This window comes from Macaca thibetana, chromosome 1 (genome assembly GCF_024542745.1).
Source record: "Macaca thibetana thibetana isolate TM-01 chromosome 1, ASM2454274v1, whole genome shotgun sequence".
Taxonomy (NCBI): domain Eukaryota; kingdom Metazoa; phylum Chordata; class Mammalia; order Primates; family Cercopithecidae; genus Macaca; species Macaca thibetana.
The window spans coordinates 8,795,333-8,814,002 of NC_065578.1; the positions used below are offsets into that span (position 1 = coordinate 8,795,333).

General features: G+C 48.8%; 2 protein-coding genes across 9 annotated transcripts in view; one reads left to right on the forward strand and one right to left on the reverse strand.

The window, feature by feature from the left end:
• PIK3CD (phosphatidylinositol-4,5-bisphosphate 3-kinase catalytic subunit delta) overlaps positions 1–18,670 on the forward strand; it is a 99,371-nt gene that overhangs the window by 26,585 nt on the left and 54,116 nt on the right. For 4 of the 8 annotated variants that reach the window (XM_050788021.1, XM_050788083.1, XM_050788060.1 and 1 more), the window contains exon 1: positions 10,723–12,524. The exons of 2 other annotated variants lie outside the window; for them this stretch is intronic. The gene's annotated coding sequence lies outside the window, so the exon portion shown is untranslated. Of the gene's footprint in view, positions 1–10,721; positions 12,525–18,670 lie in introns of those variants that run through there. 2 more of the 8 variants (XM_050788042.1, XM_050788073.1) reach the window with 2 other exon arrangements.
• On the reverse strand, positions 595–1,807 carry LOC126953791 (putative uncharacterized protein PIK3CD-AS1). The gene is made up of 2 exons (XM_050789449.1): positions 1,100–1,807; positions 595–945 (listed from the first exon to the last, which is right to left on the reverse strand). The coding sequence occupies exons 1-2, from the start codon at positions 1,336–1,338 to the stop codon at positions 681–683; spliced, it is 504 nt and encodes a 167-aa protein (XP_050645406.1). The 5' UTR covers positions 1,339–1,807; the 3' UTR covers positions 595–680.

Here is an 18,670-nt window from a genome sequence, read left to right on the forward strand (position 1 = left end):
CGCGTGGATGTGGGGCGGGTGTGCCGTGGGTTGGAGTGGGAAGGGGCTATTTTTCCTCACTCAGGGCTCTCGGAGGGGAAGGTTTACTGCTCCCTGGGGACTTTAAGACCAAGGGCTAACCCCCTGCTTTCTTCCAGGAGTGCTTGACGGTGCCTTGGTGTTCTTGTCAATTGAACGGTACCATAGGACATTACTCCCCAAAGAACTGGTCGTTCTTACCTAGGTGATTTCAGTTGGACAACCGTAGGAACTGAGTGGTGTTGTCTTCATTTTACAGTTAAGGCAATGAAGGCTCAGAAAAGTTAAATAACTCACCAACCCACACAGTGTACAAGTAGCTCCTCCAGAATCCCAGCTCTTTCCGACGCCAGCGCGTTTAATCATCTGGGGGTGCCGTTGCTGGCGGGGTAAGGAGAATATCCTAGTAATTATCTTGGGGGGATTTGGAGGGGACGACTTTTCAGAGGCATCCTCTAAGATACCCTTGAGACTCCTCTGTAACACCCGCTGCTGCCATTCACACCCCTCCCCAATTTGATTGATGTGTTGAGTGGGGCGGAAGGTTCTTTTGGTTGATGAGGCTGCGACCAAACGCAAGGAGATATAAATAGAGCTTTCTCTTTGGCTCTCTCTAGAGCAGAAATGCCAACCCCTTAGCATTTCCATGGCCTGCTGGAGTTTCATTTCTTGATATTAGGATTCCAGCCATCTTGGCTGGTGAGAGGCCTGCTGGCGGCTTCCTGGGCTTGGTCCTCTTTTGGTACTTGCACAGAATGATGGAAGACACTGGAGTGGGCTGGAGGAGTGCTCTTAAAACCCGGTTGTGGCTGATAGCGGTAGCTCATACCTGTCATCCCAGAGCTTTGGGAGGCCCAGACGGGAGGATCACTTGAAGCCAGGAGTTCAAGGTTGCAGTAAGCTATTACAGTGCCACTGCGCTCCTGCCTGGGTGACAGAGCAAGACCCCATCTCTGAAAAATATAACACAACAACCCAGTTGCCTGCTCGAGAGACACCTAAGCTAGCCTCCTTCTGAGCCCCACTTCCCACACCCCTCAGCCCATGTTCAGAAACAGACTACATTGGCCACACTGCTCACTTAGATGTTTCTGGAATTAGGGCACGTGCCCCAGAGGTACTCCCGACCACGCGGATGTCCCCTTCTAGCAGGAAAAGCGCGTTTCTGCGTTTCTGCAGCCTCAGTCCACGCCGCCGGGTCTTTGCACTAAGCTGTGGGCTCCGTTTCTCCTCCGCTACTATGTTTAGCAAGTATTTCCTGAGATCCCACGGGGGCTCAGGGGCTATGCTAAGAACAGAGCAGGCAGAGTGGGAGGGCATCGGCCCCTGGGGGGCTCACAGGACGGACAGTCCACCAATGGTTGGAAGCCAGCACCCAGAGCCAGTCCGCTGTCGCACAAGAGTGTCCGATGGAATTCATGGGGGTGGGAGTGGTGATGGTGAGAGTCGGTTCCTGCTTCACCTTGTTTTTCTTCAATTGCACAGTGAAAGGGAGAAGTGAATGTGCAACGGATGAAGCAATTCCCCTTTGGCCGGGTTATTTTCAAAACCATTTTTGTGTAGAGAGCAGTTCCCTCCCTCCCTGAGGCCAGCTGCTGGTGTGGGCCTGATGGTGGGGTTTGGGGCCCCAGCAAATGTTTCCTTAATGTGGGGCCTTCAGAAAGTTCTTTCAGGCCAGGCGAGGTGGTTCACGCCTGTAATCCCAGCACTTTGGGAGGCCGAGGTGGGCGGATCACTTGAGGTCAGGAGTTCAAAACCATCTTGGCCAATATGGTGAATCCCTGTCTCTACAAAACAATGCAAAAAAAATTATCTGGGTATGGTGATGAGCACCTGTAATCCCAGCTACTCGGGAGGTGGAGGCAGGAGAATCACTTCAACCCAGGAGGTGGAGGTTGCGGTGAGCTGAGATTGTGCTACTGCACTCCAGCCTGGGCAACAGAGTGAGACTCCATCTCAAAAAGAAAAAAAAAGAAAAAAAGCTCTTTCAGCCAGGAGGGTGGCTTCAGCTATTCCCCAGGGGACAAGCGTGTTTCCCAGCAAAGCTGTTAGAGAAGATGGTCCTAGAAGCAATGCCCCAGGATGGATGAGACAAGGAAGGGCCCTGTCCACGGGAGGATGGCAGAGCCTGGCTTGTTTGAGAGGGAGGAAAATATTATCATCTTGGTACTGGTGACAGTGTTTCATAATTAGTGAAGGTTGCAAAACGCCACCTTTCTCTCCCTACAGTTAACGCTAAGACTGAATTGTCTTTAATTTGGTTGGTGGAAATCCCCGGCAATCATATCAGAAATGCTGCCAGTTTCAAGATGGAAACAATAAAAAACCCAGGAACCCCTCGCCACCCTTTTTTTTTTTATTGCAGCTAAACACTGTGGCTTGCTGTGGGTCCTACCAAAATAATGGGCCACCCTCGCCTCCCTGAGGGCCAGCACAGTCCCTGGGGCCTGTGAATGTTCCCCTTCCAGCTGCACTGGCTGGATATGCATGAAACTCCCCTCCCTCCCCAGAAGTGACAACCGCACTACCTCGGATAAGGGTCAGGACTCCTGGAAATGGGTCCCTTTTCCTATTACTTTCTTTTTGCTTCTTTTTTTTTTTTTTTGGAGATGGAGTCTCACTTTGTTGCCCAGGCTGGAGTGCAGCGGTGTGATCTCAGCTCACTGCAACCTCTGCCTCCCAGGTTCAAGCGATTCTCCCACCTCAACCTCCCGAGTAGCTAGGATTACAGACATGCGCCACTATGGCCAGCTATTTTTAGTATTTTTAGCAGAGACGGTGTTTTGCCATGTTGGCCAGGCTGGTCTCAAACTCCTGACCTCAGGTGATCCGTCCACCTTGGCCTCCCAAAGTGCTAGGTTTAAAGGCGTGAGCCATCATGCCCAGCCTTCCTATTACATTCTGAGCACAGGGGGAGTGATCAGAGCGAAGGGTGCGGCATTTCTAAAGTGGTATTTCGGTTGGCTTCTGTTTCACTCGTATTGGGGGAAATTGCTTCCACTTAGAGAAAATGCTGGAAGAGTGGGAGGTGCCAGGAGTAGGGTGGGGGAGGAGGAGATGTAGAAAGGGATGGACCTTTTTGGGATTTTTCATCCTGGAGGGATGCTGTACAGGTTAAATATCCCTTATCCAAAAGGCTTGGGACCAGAAATGGGTTGGATTTTGGATTTTGGGATATTTGCATTATATGCTTACCACTGGGCATTCCAAATCCAAATGTCTGACATCTAAAATGCTCCAAAGAGCGGCCGGGTGTGGCGGCTCACGCCTGTAATCCCAGCACTTTGGGAGGCTGAGGTGGGCGGATCACCAGGTCAGGAGATCGAAACCATCCTGGCTAACATGGTGAAATCCCGTCTCTACTGAAAATACAAAAAATTAGCTGAGCGTGGCAGCGGGCGCCTGTAGTCCCAGCTACTCTGGAGGCTGAGGCAGGAGAATGGCGTGAACCCGGGAGGAGGAGCTTGCAGTGAGCCGAGATGGCTCCACTGTGCTCCAGCCTGGATGACAGAGCAAGACTCCGTCCCAAAAAAATAAATAAATAAAATAAAATAAAATAAAATAAAATGCTCCAAAGAGCTTTGTATTCGATCATGATGGCACTCAAAAATTTCAGATTTTGGAACGTTTTAGATTTCAGATTTGGGATGCTCAACTGTTGTTAACCTCCTGTGGTTGCTGTAACAAATGACCTCAAACTTTGTGGCTTAAAACAACAGAAATGTGCATGCTTATAGTTTCAGCTGCTTGGGAGGCTGAGGTGGGAGGATCATTTGTGCCCAGGAGTTTAAGGCTGCAGTGAGCCATGATGGAGCCTGTGAGTAGCCATGGCACTACAACCTGGGCAACATTGCGAGATCTGTCGCTAAAAGAAAATAACAGAAATGGGCCGGGTGTAGTGGCTCACGCCTGTAATCCCAGCACTTCGGGAGGCTGAGGTGGGCATATCACTTGAGGTCAGGAGTTCGAGACCAACCTGGCCAAAATGGTGAAGCCCCGTCTCTACTAAAAATACAAAAATTAGCCAGGCGTGGTGGCATGTGCCTGTAGTCCCAGCTATTTGGGAGGCTGAGACAGGAGAATCTCTTGAACCCAGGAGGCAGAGGTTGCAGTGAGCTAGACTGCGCCACTGCACTCTAGCCTGGGTGACAGAGCGAAACTCCATCTCAAAAAATAAATGTATTCTCTCACAGTTCTGGAGGCCAGAAGTTAAAAATTAAGGCGTCAGCAAGGCCTCACTCCCTCTGGGGGCTGTAGGGAGACAATCCTTCTTTGCTTTTCCTTCTGGAGGCTACAGCGTATCTTGGCCTGTGGCTGCATCACTCCAGTCTCTGCCTCCGTCTTCACAAGGGCGTCCCCTCCGTGTGTCTGGGTCTCTGTCTATCTCTTATAAGGACACTTGTCTTTGGATTTAGGGCTCCCTTGGATAATTCAGGTAGAAATCATTTCAGGATCCTTAACTTACTTACATCAGCAAAGACCCATTTTCCACATTATTCTTTTTCCAGATAATGTCCAGGTCCTGGGGGTTAAGACCTGGCTTTGTGGGGGCTACCATTCAGCCCACTGCAGATAAACAGGAATGTCTTTCTGTGTTTTCTGGGGACGCTGGGGAGTGCTGTCATCTTTGCAAGGAAGCTGCCCTGTTCTGCCACTGGGGTGACTTTAGGCAAAGATGTCAGAGTCCGTGGTGATCTCTGCTGGACCATTGACCCCAGCCTCCTTCCTGCTTGCCGTTCCCCAACTTGTATGAACTGGCAGCCCACCGCATCCCACCCCTAACCTCCTGGGCTAACTTCTGGAGCTCAGGAGGAGAAATGCTCTTACTTTCCCTCTCCAACAAACTCCTCCCTCTTTATCTTCAACAACAATCCCTGCCCTCCGCAGCCCGTTCCCAGCCCAGGACTGCTCGCTCGCTCTCTGAGATCACACAGCGCCTCACATTTTGAACTTTTGTCTGTTGGGCAGCTACTGGCAGAGGTCGGGGGAGGGCTCAGGTGGGCACACAGATGCTGCTGTCTTCCCACCTCTTACCCCAGGACATGGTATGGGGCTGGTGGCACTGGGAGGGGTTTGGGGAGCCCCGTTCGTCATTGAAGTTTGTAGGAGGGGTGGATGAGGACATGGGAGAATGACTGGGTGAGGTGCTCCGGGGCTCTCTGGAAGGGCTGGGCCCCCCTCTTGCGTCAGCCCCAGTGGGGGCATTGCTCTTGTCTATGTTGGTCATGAAATCTGGAAGAAATGCTTTCTTATCAATAGGGAAGCTAATCGGCCTTGTTTTTGAAACTTCGGAAAACCATTTATGGCTAGGCATGGTGGTTCATGCCTGTATTCCTAACACTTTGGGAGGCTAGGGAAGGAGGATCATTTGAGCCTAGGAGTTTGAGACCAGCCTGGGCAATACAGTGAGACCCCCATCTCTGCAAAAAATAAAAACAAATTAGCTGGGCATTGTGATGCACGCCTGTAGCCCCAGCTACGTGGGAGACTAAGGTGGGAGGATTACGTGAGTCCAGGAATTTAAGGCTGCAGTGAGCTATGGTTGCAACACTGCACTCCAGCCTGGGTGACAGAGCGAGACCTTGTCTCAGAAAAAAAAAAAAAAAAAAAAGATAGTCATTTATGTCCAGGTGAGGGTGGGGCTGGGTGAGGTGGTGGTTTGAGGGGGATTGCCACATGGAAGAGAATGTACTGTCTTTGGAGTCAGCTGAACTGGGTTTTTTCCCAGCCACTTTTTTTTTTTTTTTTTTTTTTTTTTGAGGCAGAGTCTCACTCTGTTGCCCAGGCTGGGATGGGATGGGATCTTGCAGTGATGGGATCTTGGCTCACTGCAACCTCCACCTCCCAGGTTCAAGCGATTCTCCTGCCTCAGCCTCCTGAGTAGCTGAAATTACAGGCACGTGCCACTCTACCTGGCTAATTTTTGTGTTTTTAGTAGAGACGGGGTTTTGCCATGTTGGCCAGACTGGTCTCAAACTCCTGACCTCAGGTGATCCACCCGCCTTGGCCTCCCAAAGTGCTGGGCCTGGCCACCCAGCCACTTTTTATCTGCTGGGTGACCTTGGGCAAGTCTCTTAACCCATCAGAACCTCAGAGTCCAGTTGTAACACTGAGATAGCAATACCTACCTGTTAGTCTTGAGGATTTTGTATATTATCCTGTGTAAAGTGCCAGGCACATAGCAATCCATGCGGTATCTGCAAAGGAGCTGGTGTGGAGTGGATTAGAAACAGAAGCCATTTATTATCATCCCTCTTGCCCAACACAGCGGTTGCCCATTGGGTGTCCTTTCCATTAACTTCTCTTGGGGCCGGGCACGGTGGCTCAAGCCTGTAATCCCAGCACTTTGGGAGGCCGAGGCGGGCGGATCACAAGGTCAGGAGATCGAGACCACAGTGAAACCCCGTCTCTACTAAAAATACAAAAAATTAGCCGGGCGCGGTGGCGGGCGCCTGTAGTCCTAGCTACTCAGGAGGCTGAGGCAGGAGAATGGCGTGAACCCAGGAGGCGGAGCTTGCAGTGAGCCGAGATCGCACCACTGCACTCCAGCCTGGGCAACAGCGTGAGCCTCCGTCTCAAAAAAAAAAAAAAAAAAAAAAAAAAAAACTTCTCTTGGACATGCATTTTAACTTAGTTGTAATTACGAGAATACATGGACACAGGGAGGGGAACAACACACACTGGGGCTTGTTGGTGAGGGGTGGGGGGTGGGAGAGATCAGGATAAATAGCTAATGCATGCAGGGCTTAATACGCAGGTGATGGGTTGACAGGTGCAGCAAATCACCATGGCACACGTTTACCTATGGAGCAAACCTGCATGTCCTGCACATGTATCCCAGAACTTAAGATAAAAAATAGGCCGGGCACAGTGGCTCACGCCTGTAATCCCAGCACTTTGGGAGGCTGAGGCAGGCGGATCACGAGGTCAGGAGATCGAGACCATCCTGGCTAACACGGTTAAACCCTGTGTCTACTAAAAAAATACAGAAAAATTAGCCGGGCGTGGTGGCCGGCACCTGTGGTCCCAGCTACTCGGGAGGCTGAGGCAGGAGAATGGCGTGAACCCAGGAGGCAGAGCTTGCAGTGAGCTGAGATAGCGCCACTGCACTCCAGCCTGGGCGACAGAGCAAGGTTCCATCTCAATAAATAAATAAATAATAAATAATAAATAATTTAGTTGTAATTAGTAGGCATATGATTTTATCTTAATTTTCATGTTTTAATTTTAAAATATACATAACATAAAATTTACCATTTTAAGCATTTTTAAGAGTGCAGTTCTGTGGGATTCAGTACATTCACACTATTGTGCAACCATCACCACCACCCACCCCCAGGCATTTTTTTCATTTTGCAAAATTGAAATTCTTTTCCCCTTAAACACTAACTCCCCTCTCCTCCCAGCCCTGGCAGCCATTCTGCTGTCTGTGCTTTTGACAACTGTAGGTACTGCACAGGAGTGGAATCCTACAGTATCTGTCTTTTTAAGGCTGGCTTCATTAATTTAGCATATGCTTTCTTGACGCTTAATCCCTGTGGGGGCAAGTTTCAGAATTTCTTTCATTTTTAAGGCTGGACATTCCACTGTGTGTAGATACTACATTCTTTTTTGAGACAGTGTCTTGCTCTGTCACCCAGGCTGGAGTGCAGTGACGTGATCTCAGCCTCATTGCAACCTCCGCCTCCCTGATTCAGGCAATTCTCCTGCCTCAGCCTCCTGAGTAGCTGGAATTACAGGTATGCACCACCACACCTGGCTAATTTTTGTTTTGTTTTGTTTTGTTTTTGAGACAGAGTCTCGCTCTGTCGCCCAGGCTGGAGTGCGGTGGCCGGATCTTGGCTCACTGCAAGCTCCACCTCCTGGGTTTACGCCATTCTCCTGCCTCAGCCTCCCGAGTAGCTGGGACTACAGGCGCCTGCCACCTCGCCGGCTAGTTTTTTTGTATTTTTTAGTAGAGACGGGGTTTCACCGTGTTAGCCAGGATGGTCTCGATCTACTGACCTCGTGATCCGCCCGCCTCGGCCTCCCAAAGTGCTGGGATTACAGGCTTGAGCCACCGCGCCCAGCCTGTATTTTTTTTGAGACAGATTTTCACTCTCGTCACCCAGGCTGGAGTGTAATGGTGCGATCTTGGCTCACCGCAGCCTCCGCCTCTCAGGTTTAAGTGATTCTCCTGCCTCAGCCTCTCGAGTAGCTGGGATTACAGGCATGTGCCACCACACCCGGCTAGTTTTGTATTTTTAGCAGAGATGGGGTTTCTCCATGTTGGTCAGGCTGGTCTCAAACTCCTGCCCTCAAACGATCTGCTCGCCTCAGCTTCCCAAAGTGCTGGGATTACAGGCATGAGCCACTGCCCCTGGCCAGGATCACGTTCTTTTGTTCATTCACCTGATGGACACTTGTGTTGCTCCCACTTTATGACTCTTGTGAATAATGCTGCGCTGTGAACATGGGTGGACAGATATCTGCTGAAATCCCTGCTTTCAGTTCTCTCAGGTATATACCCAAATTGCTGGATCATATGGTAATTCAATTTTTAATTTTTTTGAGCAGCTAGGCATGTGCTTTTGGAATTGGTTTTTTTCCACTTAACATTGGCTCATTAGCAGTTTTCCACGTTGCTTCATAACCTACACATCCTTTTTAGTGGCAGTGTAAGTGCCATTGAGCTGCTATTGGGAAGAAGGAAAAAATCACAGTCATTATACCAGTGTACTCATCCCTCAGCAGGAATTATAGTCATACCATCATCGTCCCCACCCTCCTTCCCCAGATCCACCAGGAAAACAGGACTAGCACATGGGGACACTCCTTAGTGCCTCCCAGGTTGAGTGTGGGCACATACTGGGGGAGGCAGGTGAGCCACCCCTTCCTGCCTTCATCTCTCCACTTCAGACAGCCAGCCTTTCAGCTGCCAGTTCTACTTTTTTCTTCTTTCCATTTTAGCAGATATAAGGAAAGTTTGTATATAAGATTACTTTATTCTTGCATCTGTTAATTATTTCTTTCTTGTATTTGCCTCTTTCATCTCCTACATGGTGAGATTTGGCTTTCCATTCAAGGATTTTTTTTTTCTTTCTTTCTTTCTTTTTTTTTTTTTTTTTTGAGACAGAGTCTTGCTCTGTTGCCCAGGTTGGAGTGCAATTGCATGATTTGGCTCACTGCAACCTCCACCTCCCGGGTTCCAGTGATTCTCCTGGATCTCTTCAACCTCCCGAGTAGCTGGGATTACAGGCATGCGCCACCACGCCCAGCTAATTTGTATGTTTTTAGTAGAGATGGGGTTTCATCATGTTGGACAGGCTGGTCTCGAACTCCTGACCTCAAGTGATCCACCCGCCTTGGTCTCCTAAAGTGCTGGGATTACAGGCCTTGAGCCACTGTGCGTGGCCACGCCCAGCTAATTTTTGTATTTTTAGTAGAGATGGGGTTTCATCATGTTGGCCAGGCTGGTCTCATATTCCTGACCTCAGGTGATCCACCCGCCTCGGCCTCCCAAAGTGCTGGGATTACAAGCATGAGCCATCATACCCAGCCAAGGATTTGTCTTTTCTTTTCTTTTTTTCTTTTGAGATAGGGTCTCATTCTGTTGCCCAGGATAGAGTGCAGTGGTGCAGTCATAGCTCACTGCAGCCTCGACTACCTGGGTTCAAGCGATTCTTCTGCCTCAGCCTCTGGAGTAGCTGGGACTGTAGGTGCATGCCACCACGCCCAGCTAATTAAATTTTTTTTTTTTTTTAGTAGAGGCCGAGTGTGGTGGCTCACACCTGTAATCCCAGCACTTTTTGAGGCCAAAGCAGATGGATTACTTAAGATCAGGGGTTTGAAACCAGCATGGCCAACACGGTGAAACCCTATCTCTACAAAAAAAATACAAAAATGGGCCAGGCGCGGTGGCTCACACCTGTAATCCCAGCACTTTGGGAGGCTGAGGCGGGCAGATCACGAGGTTAAGAGATCGAGACCATCCTGGCTAACACGGTGAAACTCCATGTCTAGTAAAAATACAAAAAGTTAGCTGGGCGTGGGTGGCGGGTGCCTGTGGTCCCAGCTACTTGGGAGGCTGAGGCAGGAGAATGATGTGAACCCGGGAGGCGGAGCTTGCAGTGAGCCTGAGATTGTGCCACTGCACTCCAGCCTGGGTGACAGAGTGAGACTGTCTCAAAAAAAAAAAAATTAGGCAAACATGGTGGTACATGCCTGTAGTGCTAGCTACTTGGGAGGCTGAGGCAGGAAAATCACTTGAACCCTTAACCTGGCAGGTGGAGATTGCAGTGAGCCGAGATTGTGCCACTGCACTCCAACCTGGGCGACAGAGCAAGACTCAATCTCAAAAAAAAAAATTTTTTTCTTTTTTTAGGAGAGACAAGGTCTTGCTGTGTTGCCCAGGCTGGTCTTGAACTCCTTAGCTCAAGAGATCCTTTTGTCTTGGCCTTCCAAAGTGCTGGGATTACAGGCGTGTGCTACCACACCTGGCCCATTCAAGGATCTTTTTGTGGTCATTGTCCAGTGTTAGCCTAATGGTAACAGCCTGGCTGGGATGAACGCTGGCGTGGACAGTTGTGCCATTAGACTTTTCCCCCTGCACGTGTTCAGTGTAGATGACATATTTCTTCCTTTAAACCTGGACCACTTTGCCATCTGCTGGCCTTTATAGTGTCCTCACACAACCTGAACTTAGGCTTTTGCCTCAGCTCTTTGGTAAGAGGGGAAGACATAATCTCTCTTTCTGCAAATGTGGGAAGATGCATAAAAATGCCTTTTGTGGTTCTTGCTGTGGTCCTAAGTCACAAAAGTATTGAACTTAATTTGGGCCACTCCGCCTTGGGTGATGGCCACAAAATGGGAGAGCGGTTCCATTTCTTTTTTCTTTTTCTTTTTCTTTTTTCTTTTTTCTTTTTTTTTTTTTTTTGAGACAGGGTCTCGCTCTTTTTCCCAGGCTGAAAAGTGAAGTGAAGTGGCAAGATCTCGGCTCACTGCAACCTTCACCTCCCGGGTTCTAGCAATTCTCCTGTCTCAGCCTCCCAAGTAGCTGGGATTACAGGTGCCCACCACCACGCCTGGCTAAGTTTTGTGTTTTTAGTAGAGACGGGGTTTCGCCATGTTGGCCAGGCTGATCTCGATCTCCTGACCTCAAGTGATCCACCCTCCTCGGCCTCCCAAAGTGCTGGGATTGCAGGCGTGAGCCGCCGCACCCGGCCATGGTTTCGTTTCTTTATCAAACTATTGCTCTGCGAAGGCTGTCTCTGTCCAGCCTGTAGCTGGACATTATGAGCTATACAGCATGTTCTGTGGTCTGAAGAAATGACAGCCATCCAAACACACGCGGTGTCTTCTGTTCTGGTTTGACTCTGGCACCCTGAGCATTTGCACTTTCCACTGGGGAAGCAAAGCCCACTCCAAGTCAGCATCTATTCAAGACCCAGTTGTAGCCCCCAGGGCTACCAGCCTCAGTCTCACTTGCCAGCTATGCTCAGAGCCTCCTACCAGGGAATCTACCCCACCGCCCTATGCAGTGTCTGTCTCTCTCACTGGCACACGGAACAGTTCTTCCTGGCATTATGCACCCGAGAGGGTGCGGAGGAGCATGCTAGATCCAGCCCATCTCTGCGCCGCTGCAGGGCCCGTATCCCCTCAATTCACGGACCCAGGTGGCCACCTCAAGGGAGCATGTGGGATATTTACCTGTTGATATCTACCTGTTGATTCCTGTCACCTTCCAAACCTAGAAGGCTCTTCTGATGGGCATTAACAGGTCCGACTTTAATGCACCCCTCGTTTTCTTTTTTTCTTTTTTTTTTTTTTTTTTTTGAGACGGAGTCTCACTCTGTCGCCCAGCCTGGAGTGCAGTGGCGTGATCTCAGCTCACTGCAACCTCCACCTCCCAGGTCCAAGCGATTCTCCTGCCTCAGCCTTCCAAGTAGCTGGGACTACAGGCAGGCATCACCCTGCTTGGCTAATTTTTGTATTTTTAGTAGAGACAGGGTTTCACTATGTTGCCCAGGCTGGTCTCGAACTCCTAATCTCAGGTGATCCATCTGCCTTGGCCTCCCAAAGTACTGGGATTACAGGCATGAACCACTGCACCCAGCCTACCCCTCATTTTCTATAGGGCTGTGTCCCAAAGAAATGTCTGTTTAATAGGTCAGGTTTCCATTGCCCTCCTGTCTAAATGTATGGCCAGGCTGTTGACCACCGCCCATAAGGGGAGGGTGAACTGGCACCCAAAGCCCTGCACAGATACAGGGGGTTTTACACTGTTCAGTTCTGCCATCACTGCTGGGAAAACAACATGCATTTCGGCCCTTAGAGCTGATTTGTTTTTACCATCTTTGATCAGATTGGCATCTTTCCAAACGAGGCATCGTTCACCTTGGAACTCTAGCCACCAACCCAGCAGCTCCTGTTTGGTCAGGCGAGAGCTGTTTGTTGGGTGCTACAGAATCTGGCTGCTCATCAGAGTTCCAGAGTCAGTCCTAGGGGAAAAGAGGCTCCCTGCTCATGTGAGTACCCCCTCCTTGCCTTCCCAGGTAATGCCATCCTGTATAAACGATTTCTGTCATATTAGGGAACTCTTGTGGACACTGTCATCCCTGTTAAGTGTTTCCTTGACATCACCCAAGATGTCCTGGGTATTTCAGTCTTCAAGATTATTTTCTGTCCTTCTAGCTGGGTGTGGTGGCTCACACCTGTAATCCTAGCACATTGGGAGGCCAAGATGGGAAGATCGCTAGAGCCCAGGAGTTCGAGACCAGCCTGGGCAACATAAGGGAGACCCTGTCCTACAAAAAATAAAAGCAATTAGCTGGGTGTGGTGGTGTGTGCCTGTGATCCCAGCTACTTGGGAGGCTGAGGCAGGAGGGTTGCCTGAGCCCTGGAGGTCAAGGCTTCAGTGAGCCGTGATTGCGCTACTGCATTTCAGCCTGGATAACAATGAGAGCCTGTCAAAACAAAAAAACAAAACAAAAAAAGCCTGAAAAAAATAATTTCCTGTTCTTCAGTCATATCAGTCATAGGGGTAGCTTTGGTTAATACCCCATGGCAAGGTAGTAAATGCCCCTCAAGTGGAAACGCACTTGTCCAAAGTCCCAGTAGTCACCTCATCTCTGGGAGGCGCTCGCAAGCTCTTGCCATAGCTCCAGTTTACATTCCGCACAGGGCTGTCGAACAGAATTCACTCATGCCAGCACACGCGAGCACTGCAGCTTCTATTCTACGCTGTGTGGGCTCAGTTTGGACATTGACGTGTCCAATTAATACTGCTTGAGGAGGGGATTTACGTGCTTTCTGTTTTCCAATAGTAGGCAGGGGAAATATTCCCCAGTCAGATACAATATCCATTCTCATAAAATATTTAGGTAAAGGAGATACAACTTCTTTCTGTTTAAACATTTCAGCTTTCATCATCCTATCAGCCCTTTCATTCTTTTTTTTTTCCCTCAAGACGGAGTCTTGCTCTGTCACCCAGGCTGGAGTACGGTGGTGCGATCACCGCTCACTGCAACCTCCGCCTCCTGGGTTCAAGCTATTCTTCTGCCTCAGCCTTCCAAGTAGCTTGGACTACAGCTGCCCGCCACCATGCCCAGCTAATTTTTGTCTTTTTTTTGAGACAAGAGTTTTGATCTGTCGCCCAGTCTGGAGTGCAGTGGCACAATCTCGGCTCACTGCAACTTCCTCCTGACTTCAAGTGATTCTCCTGCCTCAGCCTCCAGAGTAGCTGGGATTACAGGTGCCTGCCATCACGCCCAGCTAACTTTTTGTATTTTTGGTAGAGACAGCGTTTCACCATGTTGGGCAGGCTAGTCTCAAACTCCTGACCTTAGGTGATCCATCTGCCTCAGTCTCCCAAAGTGCTAGGATTACAGGCATGAGCCACTGCAGCCGGTCTTTTTTTTTTTTTTTTTTTTTGAGGCAGAGTCTCAGTCTGTCACCCAGGCTGGAGTACTGTGGTGTGATCTTGGCTCACTGCAACCTCTGCCTCCCGGGTTCAAGTGATTCTCCTGCCTCAACCTCCTATAGCTGGGACTACAGGCGCATGCCGTCATGCCTGGCTAATTTTTGTATTTTAGTAGAGACGGGGTTTCACCGTGTTGCCTGGGCTGGTCTCGAACTCCTGAGCTCAGGCAGTCTGCCTGCCTCAGCCTCCCAAAGTGCTAGGATTATAGGTGTGAGCCACTGCACCTGGCCTAATTTTTTATATTTAGTAGAGAGGGAGTTTCACCATGTTTCCCAAGCTGGTCTCGAACTCCTGAGCTCAGGCAATCTGCCTGCCTCTGCCTCCCAAAGTGCTAGGATTACAGGCATGAGCCACTGCGCCCAGCCAAAACTTGTTTTTAAAAATTAGCTGGGCACAGTGGCATGCACCTGTAATCCCAGCTCCTTGGGAGGCTGAGGCGAGAGGATCGCTTGAGCCCAGGAATTCAAGTTGCCAGGGGTGATGATCACACCACCGAACTCTAGCCTTGGTGACCAGTTGATCCCAGTGACATATAATAGTTTCATAACATCCTTGCCAGCATTGAATAACATTGAAAGAATTTTTTGTGTGTTTTGTTTTGTTTTGTTTTTGAGACAGTCTTGCTCTTTCGCCCAGGCTGGAGTGCAGTGGCACGATCTCGGCTCACTGCAAGCTCTGCCTCCCAGGTTCACGCCATTCTCCTGCCTCAGCCTCCCAAGTAGCTGGGATTACAGGCGCCTGCCATCACACCCAGCTAATTTTTTGTATTTTTTAGTAGAGACGGGGTTTCACTGTGTTAGCCAGGATGGTCTTGATCTCCTGACCTTGTGATCTGCCCACCTCAGCCTCCAAAAGTGCTAGGATTACAGGCGTGAGCCACCACGCCTGGCCGAAAGACTATTTTGCTAATAGGCTCAGAAGGTAATTATTTAAAATGTATCTTCCTTTTCTTTTTCTTTTATTTATTTATTTATTTTGAGATAGGGTCTCACTCTGTCCCCCACACTGGAGTGCCCTGGTACAATCACAGCTTATTGCAGCGCGACCTCCTGGGCTCAAGTGATCCTCCCACCTTAGCCTCCCAAATAGCTGGGACTACAGGTGCCACCACCATGCCTGGCTAATTTTTTTTATTTTATTTTTTTTAATTTTTATTTTATTTTTTGTAAAGACAGGGTTTCACTATGTTGCCCAGGATGGTCTGGAACTCCTGGGCTCAAGTGATCTTACCGCCTTGGCCCCGAAAAGTGCTGGAATTACAGGAGAAAGCCACCACGCCTGGTGTAAAACCTAGTTATTTTATTGCCAATGAGTTTAAATAGCTTTCTTTCTCTTTACTGCTGGATGTATAGCATGAGGGTTGCACTTCCTTAGTCGTCCAGTGAACCAACTCCCTGGGAGGCGGATTCATCTTTAAATTCAGTAATGCAGTAGTTAAACCCATGAACTCTAGTATTGGATGAATTCAGATTCAAACCATAGCTCTTCCACTTCCCAGCTGTGTGACTTTGAGGAGACTACTTAACCTCTCTGATCCTCTATTTCCCTGTCTGTAAAATGAACCTTAAAGGGACCTATTCCTAGGTTTGTCTGAAGGATTAAATAAGGTAAATTAGATAATGAACATCACCTGCCACATAGTCATACTCTGTCAATATTAGCTGTTCTTTTTTTTTTTTTTTTGGCAAATACTTTATTTTTATTTCAGTAGTTTTTGGGGTATAGGTGGTTTTTAGTTATACGAGTAAGTTCTTTAGTGGTGATTTCTGAGATTTTGGTGCACCTGTCACCCAAGCAGTGTACACTGTACCCAGTGTGTAGTGTTTTATCCCTTACCCCTCTCCCATCCTTCCCCCTTATTCTTATTATATATTAATGTAAATTAACAAGTCTCTATTCTCCCTCAAGATTCATTTTGTTTTAATCTATAGCAGATTGATTTTTCTGCCCTGGAGGTAGATGGTCCCAGAAGGGGAGCTGACAACCTCTTTCTCTCCAAATAGTCTGTGTCCTTGGCTGGCTGACTGGATCTGGGTGTGAGCCTCCCTGGGCAAGCCGGTGAGCCTATCCCAGGTGGTCTTAGCTCCCTGAGCAGATGAGTAGGGGCTGAAGGAGCTGCGTCTCCAGGACCCTGAGTCTGCTGTGGTCCTGCAGCCTCTGTAGCATGGAAATGGGGCTAAGGACTCCCTAATGGTTTTGTTCAAGTCCAAAATTTGTCTTGGTGACTGTTCTGCTGCTCACATTCAGATGACCCTATATGCTGTTTGGGAAACGGAGGCAGCTGGGTGGATTCCTTAGATATTTCAGGAGACAGAATCTGGGGCTTTGACTCCAGCCTGGGTTGCTGCCCATAATGCCTGCTCTTGAAACCTTTTAATTATTTGTATTTCTAATTAATTGTTTTTGGAGACAGGGTCTTGCTCTGTCACCCAGGCTGCAATGCAGTAGAGCGATCATAGCTCGTTGCAGCCTCAACCTCCTGGGTTCAAGTGATCCACACACCTAGTAGTTGGGACAATCGGCACATGCCACCACACCTGGGTAATTTGTGTAGCTTTTTGTAGAGATGGAGGTCTTTTGTTGCCCAGGCTTATTCTGAGTCAACATGAGTGACCATGGCCCAAGAAACAGCCTCAGGAGGTCCTGAGAAAGTGTGCCCAAGATGGTCAGGTTACAGTTTGGTTTTATGCATTTTGGGAAGACAGGAATCGTAGGTAAAATCATAAATTAGTACATGAAAAGTATACATTGGTTCAGGTCTCGAACTCCTGGGCTCAAGCGATCCTCCTGCCTCGGCCTCCCAAAGTACTGGGATTACGGGCATGAGCCTGTGCCAGGCCTCTTAAACCCTTTAGAGTGGCCTTGGCTTTCGTTTTGAGTGGGCCTCAGGGAGCCTTAAGGAAGGAGAGGAAAGTCACGCAAACAGGGTTTGCTTGATGCCTGCATTTTCCTCTTTACTGCTGACCTGCTGTTGAGGAGGAAGTTAGTAACACCAGGATCTTGGTCTCAAATGAACTACTTCATGAGAATTTTCTTCTAGGAGGAAAAACAAAAACCCCAACTTTCTCCTTACACATCCTTCTAAAAAATTCCATTGAAAATGTTTCTCACCAGGCGCGGTGGCTCACGCCTATAATCCCAACACTTGGGAGGCCGAAGCAGGTGGATCACCTGAGGTCAGGAGTTTGAGACCAGCCTGGCCAACATGGTGAAACCCTGTCTCTACTAAAAATACAAAAATTAGCCAGGTGTGGTGGTGGGTGCCTGTAATCCCAGCTACTTGGGAGGCTGAGACAGGAGAATCACTTGAACCCAGGAGGCGGAGGTTGCACTCCAGCCTGGGTGACAAGAGCGAAATTCCATCTCAAAAAAAAAAAAAAAAAAAAAAAAAAACCAGTTCCTCATATTGAAAGCCAAGGAAAGGATGTACTCTCCCAGACCACAACTTCTGTTTCTGATGGTTTCAGACATCCAGGAGCCATGACCAGGTCATGAATCTTTTTTTCCCTATTGTGTGGTGTGGTGAGTATTTTAATAAGACAGCCCGTCTGCTGTCATTTGGAAATCGGTGATGATGTGTGGTCTATTTTTAAATTGAGTGCAGCACATCTAATATGTGATAGTTTCCCAAGATGTGAATGGCTCTGTTTCTCCAGCAGGACCGTGTTTTGAGAATGGATAAAAAGTTAGCTTCAGATTAGCATCAAAAGCAAGAGTTTTAGAATTAGAGGCTTCCTATCTTGGCTTTGACACTTAACATGTAGGGGATCTTGACAAGTTATTTAAGTTTCTGGGTTCTCATCTGAGAATTAGGATGACAGTACCTCTTTGACTGGATTGTCGGAAAGATGTCGTAAAGGTTGGAAACAATGAAACACCTGGGCCAGGTTATGGGTGCCCAAAAAGTTGCAGTTTTTACCTATTGGATGAATGAATCTTTGAGGCCCACACTGTAGTAGGGAATGGATTTTAAAAAACAATTTGTTTATTTTTGAGATGGAGTCTTGCTCTGTCACCGAGGCTGGAGTGCAGTGGTGCGATCTTGGCTTACTGAAGCCTCTGCCTCCCTGGTTCAAGCTATTCTTATGCCTCAGCCTCCCGAGTAGCTGGGACCACAGGTACCCACCACCACACCCTGCTAATTTTTGTATTTTTGGTAGAGATGGGGTTTCACCATGTCGGCCAGGCTGGTCTCGAAGTTCTCACCTCAAGTGATCTGCCCATCTTAGGCTCTCAAAGTTCTGGGATTACAAGCATGAGCCACCGCGTCTGGCCTAAAAATTTATTTATTTAGAAACTGGGGTCTCACTCTACTGTCCAGACTGGTCTTTTTTTGAGATAAGATCTCACTCTGATGCTCAGGTTGGAGTGCAGTGGTGCAATCATGTCTCACTACATCCTTGATCTCCTGGGCTCAAGCGATCCTCCCACTGCAGCCTCCCAAGTAGCCAGCAGTACAGGTCCATGCTGCCACACCCCACTAATTTTGTATTTCAGTGGAAGACAGGGTTTCACCATGTTGCCCAGACTGGTCTCCAACTCCTGGGCCCAAGAGATCCACCCACCTTGGCCTTCCAAACTGCTGGGATTATAGGTGTGAGCCACCAGGCCTGGTCTTGAACTCCTGGGCACAACTGATCCTCCCACCTCAGCCTCTCAAGTTGCTGGGACTAAGGGTGAGCCCTGCTCAGC